We start from the raw sequence: 20236 nt of genomic DNA on the forward strand, positions 1-20236 counted from the left end.
GCCTTGGTAAATTAGGAAATTTAATTACAATAAAATTTCCTTAATTTCCTTGACATGATTTAATTGAGAAAAATAAATTTTCCCAATTAAAATCTTAATGGCTGGCCACATCATGGAGGAATAAATTAGACAAGTTTTAATCAACAAATTAAAACTTCCTAATTTGTTTCCGGAAATTTTAAAAATAAAATTTCTCTTCAAAAATCTCTTCATGGTTGATAAAAAGAAATTTCTATAATTTTAATTTTTCAACATGTGAATAATTTTTAAAGAGAAAATAAAATATCTCACCAATCTACAAATAAGGAAAGAGATCTAATCTCTTTCTTTAATCTTTTGTAGATCCTTTACAAGAGAGATATTTTAATTTTAATTCTCTTTAATAAATTATATCTTCCACATAATAAAAATTAAAATTAAAATTCTTTTTAAATTTAATATGGCCGACCCCTTCTAGCTTGGGTTCAAGCTAGGGCCGGCCTAGGGCCGGCCACCCTAAACCATGCTTAGGCCGGCCCTAGCTTGATTCCAAGCTAGCTTGGCCGGCCCCCTTTAGGTGGGTATAGAAGGTGGGTATAGGTGGGTATAGTACTCTATAAATAAGAGGCTACGATAGGGACCGAGAGGAGGAATTGGTTTTGGTCTCCCAATAAAATTAGGCATCCCGTGTTCGCCCCGAACACACAACTTAATTTTATCAATAATAATTCATTCCACTAGAGAACTATTATTGAACTACCGCACCAATCTCAAATTATATTTTTGGGCTCCTTCTTATTATGAGTATGTTAGTCTCCCTGTGTTTAAGATGTCAAATGTCCACTAATTAAGTGAGTCACTGACAACTCATTTAATCAATATCTTAATCCAAGAATAGTACCACTCAACCTTATCGTCATATCAGACTAAGTTCACCTGCAGAGTTTAACATGACAATCTTTATGAGCTTATCTTGGGGACATTATCAACCTAGATTACTAGGACACAGTTTCCTTCTATAATCAACAACACACACTATAAGTGATATCATTTCCCAACTTATCGGGCTTATTGATTCATCGAACTAAATCTCATCCATTGATAAATTAAAGAAATAAATATCAAATATATGTGCTTATTATTATATTAGGATTAAGAGCACACACTTCCATAATAAATTAGGCATTTGTTCCTTTATAAAGTCAGTATAAAAGAAACAACCTCAAATGGTCCTACTTAATACACTCTAAGTGTACTAGTGTAATTATATAGTTAAGATAAACTAATTCCTATTTACACTATGACCTTCCAATGGTTTGTTCCTTCTCATTTTGGTCATGAGCTACTGTTTATAATTTATAAGGTACTGATAACATCATCTTTTGTATGTGACACCACATACTATGTTATCTAAAATATAAATTAATTGAACAACTACATTTATCACAAATATAGACATTTGACCAATGTGATTCTTATTTCTAGATAAATGTTTTATACCAAAAGCTAGGCTTTTAGTATACATTCTAACACATATACCCACCGAAGTTCGAGAGGGAGTTAGCGAGCTGGAAAAAGAGAATGCAGGTATTCTTTAAAATCGATTTATATTGCTTTTAATAAAGTTTGGTTTTATAGCACCCGAAGGAAAGGAAGAATACTAATGGACGAAGAAAGAGCAGGTTGATTACTTGGCAAACGGCAAAGCAGAGTTCTATCTTTTGAGCGTCCTTCCACCACAAGAAGTCAATCGGATCAGCGCCTATGACTCAACAAAGAAACTTTGGGAAAAGTTCCTTGAGCTACACGAAGGGACGTCCGAAGCCAAGCTCATAAGACGGGATCTGCTAAGAAACCAGTTAAGTAACATCAAATTGGAAGCAAAAGAAATCGTTGCACATCTTCACTCGAGAATGAAGGAAATCATCACCAGACTCACGAATTTCGGAGAAAAGGTAAGCAACCGAGATTCGTTAAGGTACGCACTTAATGCATTTTCTAGAACTACAGAGTGGGCATCATTAGTAGATGCTTACTATATATCTAAAGATTTATAATCTGTTACCTTAGAAAAAATGTTTTCAACATTTGAAGTCCATGAAACAAGATGTGCAGATCCGAAGAAGGAGTCGAAGCACAATGTTGTCTTTAAGGCAAGGATGGACGAAAAGATTCAGAATCCTCTCTCGACGAGGAAGAAACGGTAATGATGGTAAGATAATTTAAAAAATTATTTAAATATAGAAAAACTAACCATCTGCATGGTAGAAAGAAAAGAACAATCAGATGCTACCACTGCAATAAAGAAGGACATGTTAAAGATAACTGCCCTAAGTCAAAGATCAAAGACAAGGACAAAGGAAAGAATAAGAAGTCTGTCTAATCAAACAAGTACAAGATGCTAAAGGCAATGTGGGACGAAACATCGTCCGAATCAGAAGTTAAAGCTGTTGTTGGACTTGTGTTAATGGCAAGTCATCAAGACGACGAAAATGAAGCAAGCTTGTCCGAAATAAGCATCGAGAGCATCGATGAAGGGGGAGCGACATCGGAAGAAAGTAGTAGTTCAGAGGGAGCTACGGATAATAAGATCGACAAGGTAAGTCAGGTACGATCTCTTCCTCTCGATAAGTTATTTAAATTTGTTAAATTATTATCTAAAGATAGTTGCAAACTAGAAAAAGAAAATAAAGAATTAAAGTTAATTCTAGCCAAACCTTGCCTATTAGAAGATTTTGAAAAATTAAAATTGGAAAATGATGAATTGAAAATACAAGTAGAAGACTTGAAAAATTGTGTATGCTTAAATGTTAAAAATCAAAATATTAGAAAATATAATAATTTGAACTGATATTTAAATTACCATAAGGGAAAAGTTAGGAAAATTTCTTAGAAATATATTCCTAAAATTTTTTAATTAACCCAGTTGGCTGGAACCTATATTGGGTTCCAAAGTCTTGTCTAAATTGAACTTTAATTAGACTTAGCGCTTTTAGCAAAAAAAATTAAATATTTGAATTTTATTAAGAGACTTTGTCTAGAAAGTGGTTGTTGCTCTAATAACAAAGAAGGTCTAATGTCTCGCCACAGCCTGGAAGTCAATTAATGAAATAAAATGTTTAATTGATTAACTGATAAAGTATTTAATTGTAATTAAATAATACTTTAAATAGTTGCTCAAACATTTTTTCGGTGTTTTTTAACTTAGAATATTTTTTAAAAGACTTAAAGTTTTTTTTTGGAAGTATCAACTTTACTTACCAAAATTATTTCTACAAAATTAGTTTTTACAAATTTATTTAACTTAGGAAATTATTGATGTTTTTTTTGTGATATCAAAAAATATTTTGTACTTAGAAATTTTTTTCTAAAATTAATGTAATTTTTTTTTAAGTGTTATCAAAATTATTTTTCACAATTTTCAAAAACTTAATAGGCTTTTCAAAATGTTGAAAATCAGATTTTTTTTTAACTAAAAACTTTCCTATTTTTAAAAAAATTTACCGTTAGATTTCTTTTGGTTCCCCATTTTTTATGTGATCAAAGGGGGAGAAAGGAAGATTAAGTCAAAGGGAAGATAGTTTAACCTTTTTAAATTTTTGCACTTTATGTTGGTTTACTCTAACTTAACTTGGGTTGCTCACATCAAAAAGAGGGAGATTGTTGATACCCCAAGGTTGTTTTAATGTGATCAAACAAGTTAAGTTAGGTCTTGTTGTGTTTAATCCTATGTCTAAGTGTGCAAGAACTTAGGAGCACAGGATGTCAAGCAAAAGACGCAGCTAGCGAGAAGGATGACATGGGTGAGAGCCGACGGGGTCAATGCGTTTGAGAGACAAGGTACTGCGGAAGAGTATGCAGGTGGACGAGAACTCGGCACGCGACGTTTCTGAGGGACGAGAAGTCAGAGCGGAAGTTTGCTCGAGAATGCCGGAATTGATTGCTCAATCAATTCCACCACCTTTTGTTCTCGTGAACAACCTGCTTAATCAATTGGATCAATCGATTATGCTTGGCCCAATTGATTGACCAATAGATTCGGGCCCCTTTCTGTGTTCTCGCAAGAACATTCTAATCGATTACACAATCGATTAGCTTAGAGCTAATCGATTGCCTCAATTGATTGTCAAACCCTAACTTGCTTCATCCAAGTCTAGGGTTCCCTTGCCCAAAATTTGGTCAATCATAGCCTGTTAGAACTTATCCACTAAGTGTCTGGTCAATTCTTTGACCCACTTGGACTTTTCTCCATGTGTCAAGTGTCTAGTCAATCCTTTGACCAACTTAGATTTTCCTATCACCAGATGTGTGATCAACCATTAACCCATCTGAACTTCCCTCCTCGTGCCAAGTGTCCGGTCAACCTTAACACACTTAGACTTTTCATCTCATGCTAAGTGTCCTATCATCCATGACCCACTTAGACTTTCACTTACCAGATGTCCAGTCAACCTTAATCCACCTGGATTTCAACTGTCTGACTTCACTTATCAGGACTTCCTCATTGTCTAGCTTCACTCACTAAGACTTTTCCACATGTTTAGCTTCACTCACTAGGGGTTTTCAACTATCTGGCTTCACTCATTAGGACTTTCCAATCTGTCTGGCTTCACTCACCAAGAATTCCTTATTGTCTAGCTTCACTCACTAGTACTTTTCACACCTACCTAGCTTCACTCACCAAGGCTTTCCAACTATCTGGCTTCACTCACCAAGACTTTCTTACTGTCTAACTTCACTCACTAAGATTTTTCACCTGGTTTAACTCATCAGGACTTTTTATATTTGCCTAGCTTCACTCACAAGAGATTTTCATCACCTAGCTTCACTCACTAGGATTTTTCAATCTGTCTGGTTTCACTCACCAGGACTTTCCACGCCAAATATCTGGTCAACACTAACCCATTTAGATTTTTTTCTTCCGCCAACTTTTTTATTGGACTTGTCCTTGCATAACCTCTGGTTTAAACTTTCCAATCAAGTATCTGGTCAATCTTGACCTACTTGAATCTTATGGTCAACCTTTAACTATTAATCTTCCATGTGAATAATTGCACCTATAATTTCCATATATTGTCAAATATCAAAACTCAAACATAAGATTCAAACTTGAGCTAACTCAAGATTAGTCAATCTGGTTATGGAAAAGAATGGAAAAAAAATGATTCAATTAATAAAAAATTAACTTGACAAAGAATGGTAAGAAGAGTAAAAGTAAAATATGGATACTTAATTTAGTCATTTATAAACTATCATCTACGATGATATGATAATTTTAAAATCTTACCAACATGGTTCGGTCAGTAATGGCTCCGACACTCTTTTGATTTTTAAAAATTATTTATTTTTTAAAATCTAATTTAAAATAATTAAAAATTAAAAATTTAAATTATTGTCATATAACTTTAGGTGATGATGTCATCAACGCGTACTTTAAGTCCAGTCGACGCTATATACTCGTTGGATGGCAGCCCGAAACTTCACCAGCTACTTCATTGGACGAAAGCTTCGCCCCCCGAAACTTATGTGCATTCACACGTCCGGTAAAGTTTGATCCTTCGGCCCGATTGGAGTTAGGGTTTCCGGAACGGAAGGGGCAAGAAATGTCAGCGATCGGCAAGGGTCAAAGGCGGCCATTAATTGCATCGCATTCTTCTCGCCATCCGTTCCGCTGTCCCTGGCCACTGCGCCTCCACCTCAAATCCCTTCGACGCCATCCGTTCCTCTCTCTCTTGCTTGGATACAGGGAGGCGAAAGTAGAAGATGAGGAGATAAGAACGTAGTCAAGTTGGCAGGTGCTTTTTTAACCTCCAATTTCGGAATTTGTTGAAGTTTTTATGATTTAGCTGGAATCTATATCTAGATGGAGGAGTCTGTTCATTTTCCAAGAAAACATCCGTAGTGTTCGCATTCAATGGGAAAGAGTAATTTTTTCTCCGATTGAATGGGAAAGAGTGATTTTTTCTTTTGTTGCCTTATAAAGCTACAATCTTTTCTTTCTGCAGCTGGTTATTCGACCATAAATTTAGGTCACTCGAAGTTTCCGGTTATGCGATATTTCCTGCTTTGTTGTTCTTCTCTGCCTTTGGCTCGGGCATGGTAAGATGCCATCGACATACCTGTCGAAGCACAAAGGATTACAGACCTCGTCGGAACTCCTACGTATATGTGGCCGAAGCTTCTTGTTCGGAAACACCCGTTTTATCCTCTCTGATCCTTTCTCCACCTTTGGCCGCCGCCCACCTCAGATTTTTTCTTCACCTGCTGTTTCCGGCCAGAATTTCACCAATCAGATTTCACAGCCTGTGCGGAGGTTTCCTTTTTGGTGGAATATCATGTCTGCCCGCAGTGCCTTCTTGAGAGGATCCGAGTTGGGGTCCCTCCCTATGGCAAAGGGTAATTCAAGACCTAACCACAGCTTGAACATCATGACGAGGTTCACTGTCTGTTCTCCTAATAAGAGCCTCAAGTTCTCATTGAGAACAAGTGGGAACTTAAAGAATCAAGAACCCTGGGTTGCTAATATTGCCTGTAGATGCTTCTGGTCAAATACACACGGCGTGAATTGGAGATCTAATTCTTCAGTGGAACCAAAAAGTCAAAAAATTTTGACTTCTTGTTCAGCACCATACTCAGCTGGTGCAGCTTCGGATTTGTCGTTTGATGCGGCCGTGCAGGAGGAGCAGATTCAGAGTTCTGTTGATTCATCTGAACAGTATGTTATTATTGTCATTTTTTTTCATTTTGATCATTTGAATATTCGATAAATGCGATGGTGGTATATATGTTCCTGTTCTGCTAGTGAAGGACTTTTTAGTTGCAAATGCTCAATATCTTACATTGAGCTCTATGCAAAGCTATACTTCTAGTAATATCTTACATCTTCCACTCTAATGAATTCAATTTTTCTATGTAATTTAGTTATTGTCGTCGAAAATGTCTATATGATTTCAACTTATTTTCTCTTATGTTGTCATCTATTAGATTTTAGCCCCTCCGGACTAGAGACAGAGTTGACGAGTGAGAGAGAGCTAACAAAGATTTTCATTGTGAAATTTTTGTCTCTCTTCTGCATTAACTTGGCTTCTATGTACTTGCTTGAAATTCTACTACTTTCTGTTGCAGAAAGAATCAAGACAATAAATCCTTGAAGCTTCTTTCTGGATCTTGTTATTTACCTCATCCGGCCAAGGAAGATACTGGAGGAGAGGATGCTCATTTTATTTGCGCTAATGAGCAAGCCATTGGTGTGGCAGATGGTGTTGGTGGATGGGCTGATGTTGGTGTCGATGCTGGACAGTATGCTAGAGAACTCATGTCTAACTCGGTGAATGCAATTCGGGATGAGCCCAAGGGTTCAATTGATCCCTTAAGGGTTCTTGAAAAAGCTTACTCAATAACAAAAGCTAGGGGCTCGTCCACCGCATGCATTATTGCACTCACTGACCAGGTATTTTTCTTTTTCTTCATTTTAATGTTTAAAATGATCTTTGCCACAGGATTGTAGACTCTTTATATTTATAACTCTTTGGTTCCCCAACATTTTTCTATTTTCTTTAAATCTTTGTTGTATAGATTTTATATTGATTATTTTCTCCTTTGGTGCTCATATAATTGAATGAGTTCGTTCAATCTGTAAGATATTCTTAAGATTTGGATACCCAAACTGGATCAAATCAAGATTTGAACAAGCATTTTGGTACCTCTAGTTGTTGTGGTTTTTAATAAGACGATCTTATTGTTCATTAGTTTGCACTAAGCAACTTGATTTCCTAGACAAGTTTTACAAGGAAATTGCATGGAGATTGATGCCCATAGTTTTTCTTGTTTACGAGTTCTTTTTATGAAGCTTCTGTTCTTTGATTTACAGGGCATTCATGCTCTCAATCTAGGAGACAGTGGATTCATAGTTGTGAGAGACGGCTCCACACTCTTCAGATCACCCATTCAACAGCATGATTTCAATTTTACTTATCAGCTCGAAAGTGGCAATGGCAGTGACCTTCCCAGCTCTGCACAGGTAAGTTTTGGTGCTGTTCTGTCATTATCTCCAGTTATCGCAACTATTTATCAGGTTCTGCTGTTATTATAAATTGTTACGGAGCACTTTGTGTTCGAAATGTTTTGATCATGTTGTTTTCTTTGATTAACTTGTGAAAAACACGACTAGCATGGTATTAAAAGCCCTTTCATGCCAATTCGCGTGGGAGAAAGTTATCATTCTGCTTGCTGACTAGCATGCAAAATAGGCTGAGCACCCGGAGTAAGAAGAGAGTGTCATGCTTCTGTGATAGAGCTTTTGCGAGCTACCCTCTTGACTTAAACTGTCATCTCACATCGTAGATATTTTAAATTTTCTCTTGGTAGTTTGCTATCTCAAATCAGTGTGACTATGTATGGTTAAATCCAACCCTCTGAACTAACCTATCTCGATGTGTTGTTGGTCTCAAATGAAAAAGACAATGAGGGATAAATTGTGGGAAATCGATGACAAAAAATGAGGGATTCTAACTCATTCATTACTTAGCGCATTTACGATAAGTTCTAGACGTATAAATCGAATCAAGAACTAACTGTTCTTTTGTCTGCGTGTTATCAGATATTCAACTTTCCAGTTGCATCAGGTGACATCGTGATTGCTGGAACCGATGGCCTGTTTGATAACTTGTACAACAACGAAATCACTGCAGTGGTCATCCAGGCCACTAGAGCTGGCTTTGGCCCTCAAGTAACAGCTCAGAAGATTGCTGAGCTTGCACGCCAGAGAGCGCAAGATAGGAACCGGCAAACTCCGTTCTCGGCAGCTGCTCAGGATGCTGGTTATCGCTACTATGGAGGGAAACTCGATGACATTACGGTGGTCGTTTCCTATATCACTGGCTGATGCTCGACTTGGGACACTTCCGTCTTGCAAACTGTACAGGGAGCTCCTGGTGTTGGAGTTGAATTAGTAAGTTACTTGGTCAATCACAGTCCTTCACAAAAATGTGCCAAACACTTGCGGTTTCATTGTTATATGTTGAAGATTTTGAATGACGAGGTTTCACATGTAGTTCATGGACATGAACATCACTTTTTGTTGGTCGATGCACCGATTCTATTAAGAGACACCGGGAAGTCTTGCTTAGTCCCATGAATCGTAATCGTGATGCATAGTCGAGGGCAAGCATCTTCCTTAGCTACATGAGCTGCCACTCTATGTAAGCTGACCTTCGCATGGGTGCTTCAAGGGTTTCAAAAGTTTCATAGAGGGTTCCGTGAATTCGGTTCTATTCTAATCGTCTACGAGCTAGGGTTTCCCTCTAAATTGGATGAATGAGATGACTCTGTGATTCATTATTATTATTATTATTATTATTATTATTATTATTATTATTATTAATTTTAGTTTGACTTGAATCTCTAACTGGGTTGATGGGGCCCAATTCTAGAGAGTCAACCATTAAATGATAAAATCATGGGTCAAACAAATATCTTCTTCTTAGTGCCAATGTCTACCCTCCCACTTGAGTGCTTGCACTAATTAAGGTTAAGTGGGGGTTGACCACTCCAAATTGGACAGTTCGTCCCACTCCAAATTGGATCGGAAAAGCCTTATACAATTAAAAAAAAAAAAAAAAAACCTTATGCCATTTCTATTGATGTAGGTTTTCCTCACTTTTTCTACTTATTAATCAAATTCGACTATCCATGAATTAAGACTCTCACTGGGAGTCAAATTTGATGGTGTTTAAGTTTATTCAATAAGATAATCAAGTTAAATTTTAAAATAAATTAAACAGATAAATGATTGTTTAAGTTTTATTTTATTTTTATGAATTTAGGTTGAGCTTCATTCATTTAAATATTATCTAGCACATTTTAAATTTGTGTGATTAATTATCGAGCCTAATAATATAAATTTATTTATTTTAAAATTTTCTTTATTTATTTATTTAGTAATTTGATAAGAACTCTACTGATAATATTATTCATAAGTATTGTTCATAAATATTATCCATAATATTATTCATAAATATTGTTCATGAATTTTATTTATGCACGAATATTAACAAATTATATATATATATATATTTAAATTTATTTATTTAATTGATTTCGTATGTATTGAATGAATATAAATAAATTTTTATAAAATTGAACATTAAATTTTTCACAATTCATCTAAGATCCTAACTCTCACGGCTTCTGGATGAATTATAATATTATTATTTAAAATAAATAATTAAGACGATGGCCGGCCTCCAACTTGAAGTTGTTGGTCAACGTTTCTTTTTCCTCGTGATTTTTTAATTAATTCACCCTTTAATTGCTTCCATAACAGCAGATTGTTAATTAATTAAACATATTAATGCGCTGCAGCTTTTTAAACTTAATGCATAATTTTTTTTTAAAACTCAAATTATAACACTCCATTAGTTTGAAGATTAAGGATAACCAATCATATTCCAGTTCCACCGTGTCTTCCACCATCATTAGCACTTGCCATGTGTTGGAACGGCGCCGCCGAGCCGTACATCTGCCGGCCACCGCTGCCCACCACCACCATTCCGCCATTGCCAGAGGAGGAGGAGGCGCCGGCGGCGGCCGCGGCTTTGTCGCCCTCCGTCTCGCGGAATCGATGGAGGTAGGCCTTGAGGGGCTCGACGTAGTCGTCGAAGCCGAGGGTGGTCATGGCCCAGAGGAGGTCGTCGCCGTTGATGGTCTTGCGCTTCTCGCGCTGGCACTTGTCGGAGGCCTCGCCGGTGACGAAGCTAATGAACTCCGACACGCACTCCTGCACCGTCTCCTTTGCCTCCTTCGACACCTTCGCGTTCGCCGGCAGTGCCTTCTTCATGATCCGGCCCACGTTAGCGATCGGGAGGAACCGGTCGTGCTCCCGCCCCGCAGCCGATAATCCGCCGGCGCCTCCGCCCTTTCCGCCGGACTCGTTGTCGGAATCCGCCATGCAAGTAATTATAACAGAGGAAGTAGTACTGATCGAGCTCCTTCAACGATCAAGAACAGGATTATAATTTAAAGGAACCGAGAGAGAAGAAAATGAAGCTTTATAAAATTAGATGAGGAATCCACGGAAGCGATCAAGATTTGATCGGGTCGTCGTCCGTCCGTCGTGAAGAATTCTTCCACCACCACCTCCGCCACAGCGGCCGTCTGCGTACCAAAGAACAGAGGGAGGAAGAAATAAGGGAGCACAGATTTCTTAGACCATTTTCTTATGATACAGGGGATGTATTACTCGTATTTACAGTCAAATCGTGATTGTGATCCGATCGTAAATGATTGCGATCTCTTCTTGGATTCATCGTCCCCATAAAATTATAATTTTTATTCGGAGTGGATGATCGGAGATCGTCCGAAGGACACCCTCACTCGACGCCTAATTACCTGACCACTTATCGTTAGTTATATCAGACAAAACTTCACTATAGCCCTGAAATTTTATTAATTTCATTTCATCACCTCGTAAGGGGTTGACCGAGCTCTTTACACGAAAGTGTCTATCAAAATTTCAGGAGTAAAATGAAATTTCAAATCTCTGAGGTGCTTTTGAAAATATTTAAATTCAGGAGGGGGCGCAACGTCAAATTCTGTCTACGTAATAATTTAATTGGCTGGTGGAACCACGAGAACCGTTCATTTCGCGAGAAGAGACGACCTCGATGGGCCTTGTCAGCCGTCGATCGAAAAGGTATTCCGAATCGTCCGACGGGGATGGGCCCCAGAGAGTCGGTGAGGAAGCAGTATCAGACAACGCCTGAGCGACGTAGACCTTATGTTTCTAATATTTATTGGAAAATATATATTTTATATATTAAAAAATATTTTTAAACAACCAAATCATCACAATTTTTTTTTAAAAATTTACTATAACACATTTACACAATGCTCGTAAAAATAAGTGATAAGAGTCCCCGGCAATGGTGAATCACACATTTAATATTTTAATCATAATTGTTAATTGTGACTATTAAATAGAGATGTAATGGAGTCAAGTCAAATTTTTGAATATTTGAATTTAATTTATTTATAATCGAGTCAAGTTCAAATTTTATTTAATAAATATATTTATAGTCTACGAGTTTATTCGAACTTTTATCGAGTCTAAACGAACTTAATAAATATAAAATTTAAATTTAAATATTTATTAAAAATTAAATTATATATTTAGAGAAAATTATAATATTTTTATTAAAATTTATAATTTTATTTTAATAAATAAATTTAATATATTTATCTATATTTTTCATAAGTAGACTGTAAAATATATAAATTCAACATCAAAATTATTATTTTTATTTAAAAGTTGATTTATAAATTTACTAACGAACATGTTCATGAGCTAATGAGCCGAGTATTATGAATCTTGAGTTTGATTTGTTATCTTAATGAACCTCATTAAATGAGTTCAAACGAATTTTTATTGAATCGAGCTTCGAATAATTCAGAAGTGGCTTGATTCATTTACACCCCTACCGATGATGAATGATAAAACAATCACAGTGAAATCAAAGAGCATATCCCAAATTTTATTTAAAAAAATAACCATACAAATATCATTTTTTTATAAGATAAAAATGATTTGCTACCAGAATTATATATACGAAAGGCTCAGGAAATAACTAATTATATCCTACATGGAAAAGAAAAGAAACCCCCCCCCCCCCCCCCCCCCCTTCAAGGCCATTTCCTCTCTGTCCATCTCTCTCGATTCCGCACATAAATTTCTCTTCCACATAAAAGCTGCGTCCGAAGCTCAAATCTCCTTCACCTACGGCCGCGGGACCTCCACGGGAGCATGAAGCAGAGATCCACCACTAGCGAAGCTCCTCCACAGCCGACCGAATCCTAAAGCCACAACCACTAGCGAAGTAACGACACTCCCAGCGAAGCCGCAAAGCTCCTCCACAACCGACCAAACCCTAATGCCACAGCCACTAGTGAAGCGACGCCATCCCCAATGAAGCCGTGAAGCTCCTCCACAGCCTAAGCCCTAAAGCTCCACCACCCAATTTTATCGAACGCACGAAGGGCATTTACTCCACCGTCGAACACTAAAGTTAGAGAAGGGGTACGAGTTTATTTATATTTAGATTTCCCCAATTGATATTGAAATAGGAATATGTATTGGGTTTGCTTGAATGGTATAAACTGAGGACAACTATTAATATGAAAAAAGTTATACGACAAAAGAACAAATATTTATGGTAGTCGGCTCTTCATCAACAAAATCTTTCACTCAAAGACGCATAAATAATGAATAAGATGAAACTCTCCATATATTGTGTTATTGTAGGTTAAGAGTTACGCTCTGAACATCATAGAAGGAAGACAACCCCGGAAGATAATTTTTTTCATATCCAAAATATATAAAATTATTTCAAAATCAACTATATTTATATATTTTTTAATTATTGAGTTTTCATTAAGTTTATTCAATATTCAAAAAAGGGAATGTGACTTCTTCTTACGGGCATGCCCATAATTGTCAAAAAGAACTAAAGTAATTATTAATGATTTGAAGAGGGATAACAAAAAATTAGAGATGGAGATTAGTGAATTGAAGAAATCTAATAGTTACGAGAGTGCAATTAATTATAATGATCTCTTGGAGAATGTGAACATCTCTGTTACTATGAAGTTGAGTGATAAAATATGTTCAACAAATAGGAAGGTTAGAGTTGCTATCGATATAGTTGTATTTACTTGGATTGTGATGATTTTGAGATGATTGATGTAATTCTCTGTAAGTAATGAAAGATGTTTTTGATTTTTTAATGTGCTTTCTAAATGTTTTTTGGTTTTTTTGGGGGTTGTTTGATGAAATTATGTTATTCTTGGTTGATGCAATTTGGTTTTTACCCAGAATTGTCAGAAAATTAATCATTACCCATAATTCTTCTCTAGTAGAGTTTTGATGAAGGAAAATTTCCTAAGCAGGATAGGCTAAAAGTAAAATGAAAAAACATTTGAAGTAGAGTCTCTGAAAGAATTTGACATATATGTTATGGAGAAAATATTGAGCTAAATGTAAGAGGTCAAAAGTTATAACTTGTGATCTATAAAATGAACTAATCAATCAATGCCAACATACCTACTTGTAAAACCATAACAGTTGAGAATCAACATCCAGTATATGTCTAGAAGATGACATAATCATAAAACTATTAAATAAATCAGGTATATCTCAAAAGAGAAATGATATTCATCTAGAATTTTCATCTAGAAAATTCATCTAGATAGACACATAAATGATGGACTCACAAAAAGTGAAATGGTGAGTCCCATCATTTATGTGTCTATCTAGATGAATTTTCTAGATGAAAATTCTAGATGAGTATCACAGCTCATCTCAAAAATATGTAAACTATTCCATTAAAAATTTCAAATGCCTTACACTAATTGGCTTTTTTATAAAAAGTCCAAAAATAACCAAATCAATAACATAATATATCTTTTACTAAGGATGTATTACATATAAATCTAATTGTATTATAATCTTCAATTAAAAAAGAACCCGATACAGGGCCAACATAAACCTTGCAACCCTTCAATTTATTAACAAACAACGCCCTTAAACATCCCTTTAATTTCACCACACAACCATTCAACACAGATAGAGTAAACTCCCCATATCCATTTTAGGATTCGATGGCGGAAGATAACAATAGCCAAAAGATCTTCTCTGAGGGGTTGAATGAAGTCATCAACTCCAACCAAGCTCTCTCTCTTTTGTCATCAACTCTATTTCCCCAGTGCAGTTCTTAGTACACAACATGCAAAATGAATAAAATACTTCCCAAAGCAGACTCCCAACTATAGTAAATGAAGAATACAATCATTCAAAGGAGGTTAAATCAATACAAAACAGTAAATACAGTAAATAAAGAATCATAAGGTTTAACTGCAATCAAACCTAAAAATCTCTCTCTTCCGTTCAGAGAATAAGCAAATTATCAATTTGTTGAATAGATAACTTTTTCAACTGCAACCTAACCACAAAAAGAGGAGATTAATAATAATTACGGTCATTCATAAAGAACATAATACAAATGAAATGTAAAATGATAAATTCTTACCAAAACTACCAACTCTTAAATAAAATAATCAATTTCTTGCCAAAATTACCAACTCTTAAATGCATATACAAATGAAATGTAAAATGATAAATTCTAAATTCAAAAAATTTCATGTGTCTAACTTACATTTTGACTGGATTGTTCATCGATCATACTTGGAGGATTCAAATTTGATAACTCATCTTACTTTTTATCAACTGTAGAACCCTGTAGATAGATGTACTTATGTTCAATGTTAACAAATAACAAAAGTAAAATTAATTATCATCAAAACATAACACCAAAGTGGTAAATTGCACCATATATATAACCAAACCTTTTTTCGAGACTTTGTCTTCGTCTTTTTCACACTTCACTCAATTTTGGATTGTTTTCTTTATGTCTATGGACGTCCAACGAACCTTACTTTCAGTGGATTATAAAACTTTTTGCTCTCATTTCTTGATTCCTCATGTATTATGTTGTCGTCTTAATCACCATCCAATGAATCACTAATATTTATATTCATAATCATCTTTTTTTGCTTTTTTCAATATCCCTATTAAAACAAAGCACCTCTTATCATTTTTTGACCTAAGTTATCCCACTTCCAGTAACAATGGTTGAAAATTATTATATCTTAGTCTTTCCTCTATATGATGATAAGAATCATCATAAATATTGGTGATTCCTTGACATCCATATTTAATGTCTTTGCGCCATCATTCCAAAATATAATTTTTTAGAACTACTGTGACATTTCTTTTCATCAGAACAGATATCAAATGTTTATACACAATTCCATGAAACTCAAAGAGACAATCCAAACACTTCATTTGACATTGTAACTCACTATATTGTACCCAAAAGGAAACATCTTTTGGAGTTGCTCCATCTTTTTCATATGCAGTTTCCTTCACCTCAAAAAAGAGCATTGACCCTTCTTGCTTCACAAATGAAGTGTTACAATACATCAAACCTCACAGTTCATCTTGAAACAACTTGAATATCATGTTAGTGTAAATACTTTGAAACTTCTTTTCAATTGGATTGTCACTGATGATCGGAATGATTGAATTGAAAGACGTAAAATCAAAATTATCTTCCTTTTCAATCTTATTTTTCAAAGCATTGTCATATTGTTCAACAAACTACTTCAAAGTTGTTTTTCAATCATCAAAAAATGCATTTATACTCGCACTTCTTTGACTTATGGACATCCTTATCCAAAATTTATCTTTCACATATATAGACATCCACTTATGACGAATTACATATCAAGAATTCAACCAATCATTTTTATCCATGCATTGATTTGTAATAATAGCTTATGGAGCTCGTCCTCTCATGATTGTTAACCATGATTTAAATAATCAAATAAAAGTTTCAGAATCTTCTTTAGATATCAAACCACAACTAAGTAATATGAATTCACCGTGATGATTTACTCCAACAAATGGAGCAAATGGTATATCATAACTATTGGTAAAATATATACTATCAAATGTAACGACATCAAAAAAGAATCACATGTAGCCCTACATCTTGAATCAACTAAAATATATTTCTTATGCGAAAATCTTTATCTACGTCAATCATATAAAAGAAATTTGAATTTCTACTTTGCATACGACAAAAGTAATTATTCAAGGCTTCTACATCACCTTTCCCAAGCCTTAATCTTCGTGCTTCAACCATATAATTTCTACACTTTCTCTCATCAAACGATAAATTTTCATAGTCACTAGCTTCAACAATAAATGATCGAAACTCTTACTCAAAGTTATTCCCGCTTGATCATTCAACTCTAATTTCCTCTTAGTTTAGGAATCTAACACTTTATTACATATAAAATGTCTTGATTTCCTTGGACTTAATGCATGATTGTGTTCAAATTGAATATTAGTAATGACACATAATCCATCATTCTGAATTGTAATGTTAATCTTTACTTTGCAATCTGTTTTGCTACAAGGTCTAGGATAAAAGGAAATTTTCACTTTAGGAATGATCATACCATTTTTAGAGCATTCGAACGAAAAATATTTCAGCTGGTCATCATCTCCTTTTTTGGAACCCAGCTTTGAAATACCAAAACCAAGACCTTGGGCATAGGATTTGTAAAAATCATGAACTTCTTCATATGAAAAATACATTCCAACTTGTGGAGTATCAACTGTATATGAGCTTGACGAATCACCCAACACTTGTAAATCACCATCAATTAATAGTTCTTGCTCCATAACTGATGTGGATAGGTATCAAGGACAGAGGAGTGATTAATGGAGAGGAGGAGGGCATTTTGGTCAATTTACTGTAGCAGCACTATTAGGGCACTGTTCACGCCGTAAGCAAAGGGAGGTTTTTGGGGGGTTCATGCGGGCACCGCGCCGCCACAGGAAGGAGGCCAACTCCTTCTTCCTCTCTCTCTCACGCTGCTCGCCGGCGCCGGTCGCCCACCTTGCTTCCTCCTCTTTCCCCTCGCCGGCGCCGGCTGCCACCTCTCTTCTCCTCCTCTTCTCGCTGCAACCGACAGCCGGAACAGGGAGAGTTTCTTCTCCCTATCCAGCCGCCACCCTCGAGCGACAGCCGACGATAGCCGCCTTTCTTCTTCCTCTCCTTCTTCTCCTCGCGACCCCGGCCATAGCCTTCTTCTTCCTCTCTTCTCCCTCTGGACACGTCGTCGCCGGGGGAGCGTTCTTCCTTCGTCGAGTTGGGCTCCCGCCACCAACAGGAACCAAGGGGCTTCTCCGTGCGGGCACAACGCCGCCAACAGCTTCTTCCTCCTCATGGATGACGACGAAGCTGCCGGACAGACCGACAGCCACCTTTCCTCTCCTCCTCACAACATCGCTGCCGGCCTCTCCTCTTCGCAATACTGCAGCCAGATTCTCCCTGCTCACGCACACCTCGCGATGCCACCACCAGACTGACACCGCCCCCATGTTCTTCCTCGTCGCAGCGACCAGCCATTACCGCCGTGAGCACGGTCCGCCCTCTCCTGCATCAGGGCGCAACTATGCGCTGGCCAGCCCCTTATCACCGTCATCGACCAGCGTGCACAAATGGCATAGACGGTTCCGAGCCGTAGCTATCTCCCACCGCCGTAGACAGTTTCTGATATGCATTGTAGTACATTTCCGAAGCCTATCCGATAGCCGACCCATGCTGACGAGTGTCTTTGACACTATTTCAGCCATCAATCTCTTGTTGTGTTTCGGCCTTTGAGCCTCAAGTGAGTTTCGGACCTTGTGATTCATGTTTAGCCTTCTTGGTGTTATTATTTCCCGGCCTGCATGCCGGAATCATATCCCGATCTGCGTGCCGATCTCGCGTCCCGGCTTGTGTGCTGGAATCATATCTCGGTATGCATGCCGATCTCGTATCTCGGCCTGCATGCCAGAATCATATCCCGGTCTACGTGCCGATCTCGTCTCTCGGTCTGCGTGCCGGTGTTTTATTTCGACTTGCAGCTCATCTCCCGATTCCGTGCCGCGTCCGGCTCCACGTCATCAGATCCAGCTCTCCAGCTTGATCGGAGTCATCTACTCTTTCGGGTCGCGATAACTCGAGTCGCGCCTCATCTGAGGGCGCCCCCTGGGCCAGGGTACGTTTTCTGTACTCGCCTCTCGTTCATTTTATTATTACATTATTAGTCTGTTACTTATACATTCGTTGGATCTGCCTCGAGCATCGGGGTACCGGGGGCCGGGTCAATCCGGTCGCTAGCTGCAGGTAGCGTTGACTAGAGGACTTTTGACGACTTGGTCAACACAGAAGTCATCTCAGCACACCTCCCTCCGGAACACCGCGACTCCGTCAACACTCTCGCCACCTCACACGACGGTCCATCCGACTCAGCTTCCGGACGGGATCAATAACAATTTTACAATCTAAATTCAAACAAAATAGCTATTGGCAAACATAAATAAACAATAGCACAAAGGGATGTTTAAGAACATAATTAGAAAAAAAATTAAAGATGAGAACAAAACAAACATATTTGGTTGGCAATTGTTGTTAGACATCTCATCAAGCATATTATGTGTTTACTGAGCATCACATTTCTCACAAAAGTTTAACATTAGTGATATGAGTCGCATTAAATTCAAAACTCAAGTCAATCATCTCATATATAGCTTAATCAACCATTTTTTAAACCCCGCCTCACATTATACAATCCAACATCCATTACTGTCATTCTGCTTCATCCCTGAATACATTTTATAGCCATCCTTTTGAACCATACAAACAGAATTACCATGAAAGTCCTTTTGAACCATCCTCTTATCCATTTCTCCAAAAGTCCTTACATTTTATCCACCAGTCAACTTTAAAGCCACTCTTAAGGAAAGATCATAAATCTTTCGTGTTTGATCTATTAATATTTTGCTTCACAGAAATTCTTATTCTTTATAGAGAATGGTCTTTGAAGCTTCTACAACATGCTTATGATTACAAATAAAATGCTTACTTCTACTTCGCGGGCCCAAGCTTTTCTTTTCTTCTCTTCAAGTGAGTCCCGATGAATTGTGATTCTCGATTTCATAAGCCCTCTCCCAGATCTGATTTTCACCCTATTATGTTTGAAGAAAGTAAACGCAAGCAAAGAAAAGGAGATTAAGGCTTGGGATTGTTGCAGGAGGACGAGGGAGAGAAGAAACAAAAGAAAAAAAAATTGAAATGGATCATAGAGAGAGAAGCAAAGACGTAGAAGCGGGAATATTAGCTAGGTTGGGAGAAAATTTTGAGATTTTTTGATCAATGGAGGGAGCTAGACAGAGAGGAGAAGGACCTGGGCCTTTTTTCTACATAGGATATGATGAATCATTCCCTGAGTCTTTCATGCATATCATTATTGAAGCATATCATTTCACCTTTTTTAAAGGGAGCCAAGCAGCGATAAAATTACTACCTATCATGTGATCCAAAAATCACGAATTCAAATTTCAAAAATAATTACTTGCAAAGTAAAATAAGACGGCATGTAATATTCTTTTCGGAGACCTTGACATAAACTTCCACAGGACTGCCCTTTATTAACATTATTTTTCATTGATCACATATTATTGTTGAAAATATGAATGGAATAAAGATATAGAGATGAAGAGACCCTATTGTGTATAGATTGTTAGTCTCATATTAAAAGTCTTTTAGTTTTATTGTTGATTTAAATTATGACACATGCATTGATATTG

General features: G+C 36.8%; 2 protein-coding genes and 1 long non-coding RNA gene across 3 annotated transcripts; 1 reads left to right on the forward strand and 2 right to left on the reverse strand.

Moving 5' to 3' along the window:
* The first annotated feature begins 5524 nt into the window (after nucleotides 1–5524).
* LOC122047895 (probable protein phosphatase 2C 55) lies at nucleotides 5525–9083 on the forward strand. The gene is made up of 5 exons (XM_042609427.1): nucleotides 5525–5774; nucleotides 5985–6694; nucleotides 7105–7429; nucleotides 7850–7999; nucleotides 8579–9083. Exons 2-5 carry the CDS (start codon nucleotides 6084–6086, stop codon nucleotides 8861–8863), a joined length of 1371 nt encoding a protein of 456 aa, XP_042465361.1. The 5' UTR covers nucleotides 5525–5774; nucleotides 5985–6083; the 3' UTR covers nucleotides 8864–9083.
* A 1265-nt stretch (nucleotides 9084–10348) lies between these two features.
* LOC122047897 (nuclear transcription factor Y subunit B-3-like) lies at nucleotides 10349–11140 on the reverse strand. The gene is made up of 2 exons (XM_042609428.1): nucleotides 11053–11140; nucleotides 10349–10967 (listed from the first exon to the last, which is right to left on the reverse strand). The coding sequence occupies exon 2, from the start codon at nucleotides 10925–10927 to the stop codon at nucleotides 10421–10423; it is 507 nt and encodes a 168-aa protein (XP_042465362.1). The 5' UTR covers nucleotides 10928–10967; nucleotides 11053–11140; the 3' UTR covers nucleotides 10349–10420.
* A 3283-nt stretch (nucleotides 11141–14423) lies between these two features.
* LOC122047898 lies at nucleotides 14424–19889 on the reverse strand. Its single transcript, XR_006130675.1, has 4 exons — nucleotides 19513–19889; nucleotides 15186–15266; nucleotides 14897–14972; nucleotides 14424–14796 (listed from the first exon to the last, which is right to left on the reverse strand). It is a non-coding gene; the product is annotated as an uncharacterized LOC122047898 (long non-coding RNA).
* Between the last annotated feature and the right edge of the window lie 347 nt (nucleotides 19890–20236).

The sequence above is a fragment of the Zingiber officinale genome, chromosome 2B (assembly GCF_018446385.1).
Source record: "Zingiber officinale cultivar Zhangliang chromosome 2B, Zo_v1.1, whole genome shotgun sequence".
NCBI lineage: Eukaryota > Viridiplantae > Streptophyta > Magnoliopsida > Zingiberales > Zingiberaceae > Zingiber > Zingiber officinale.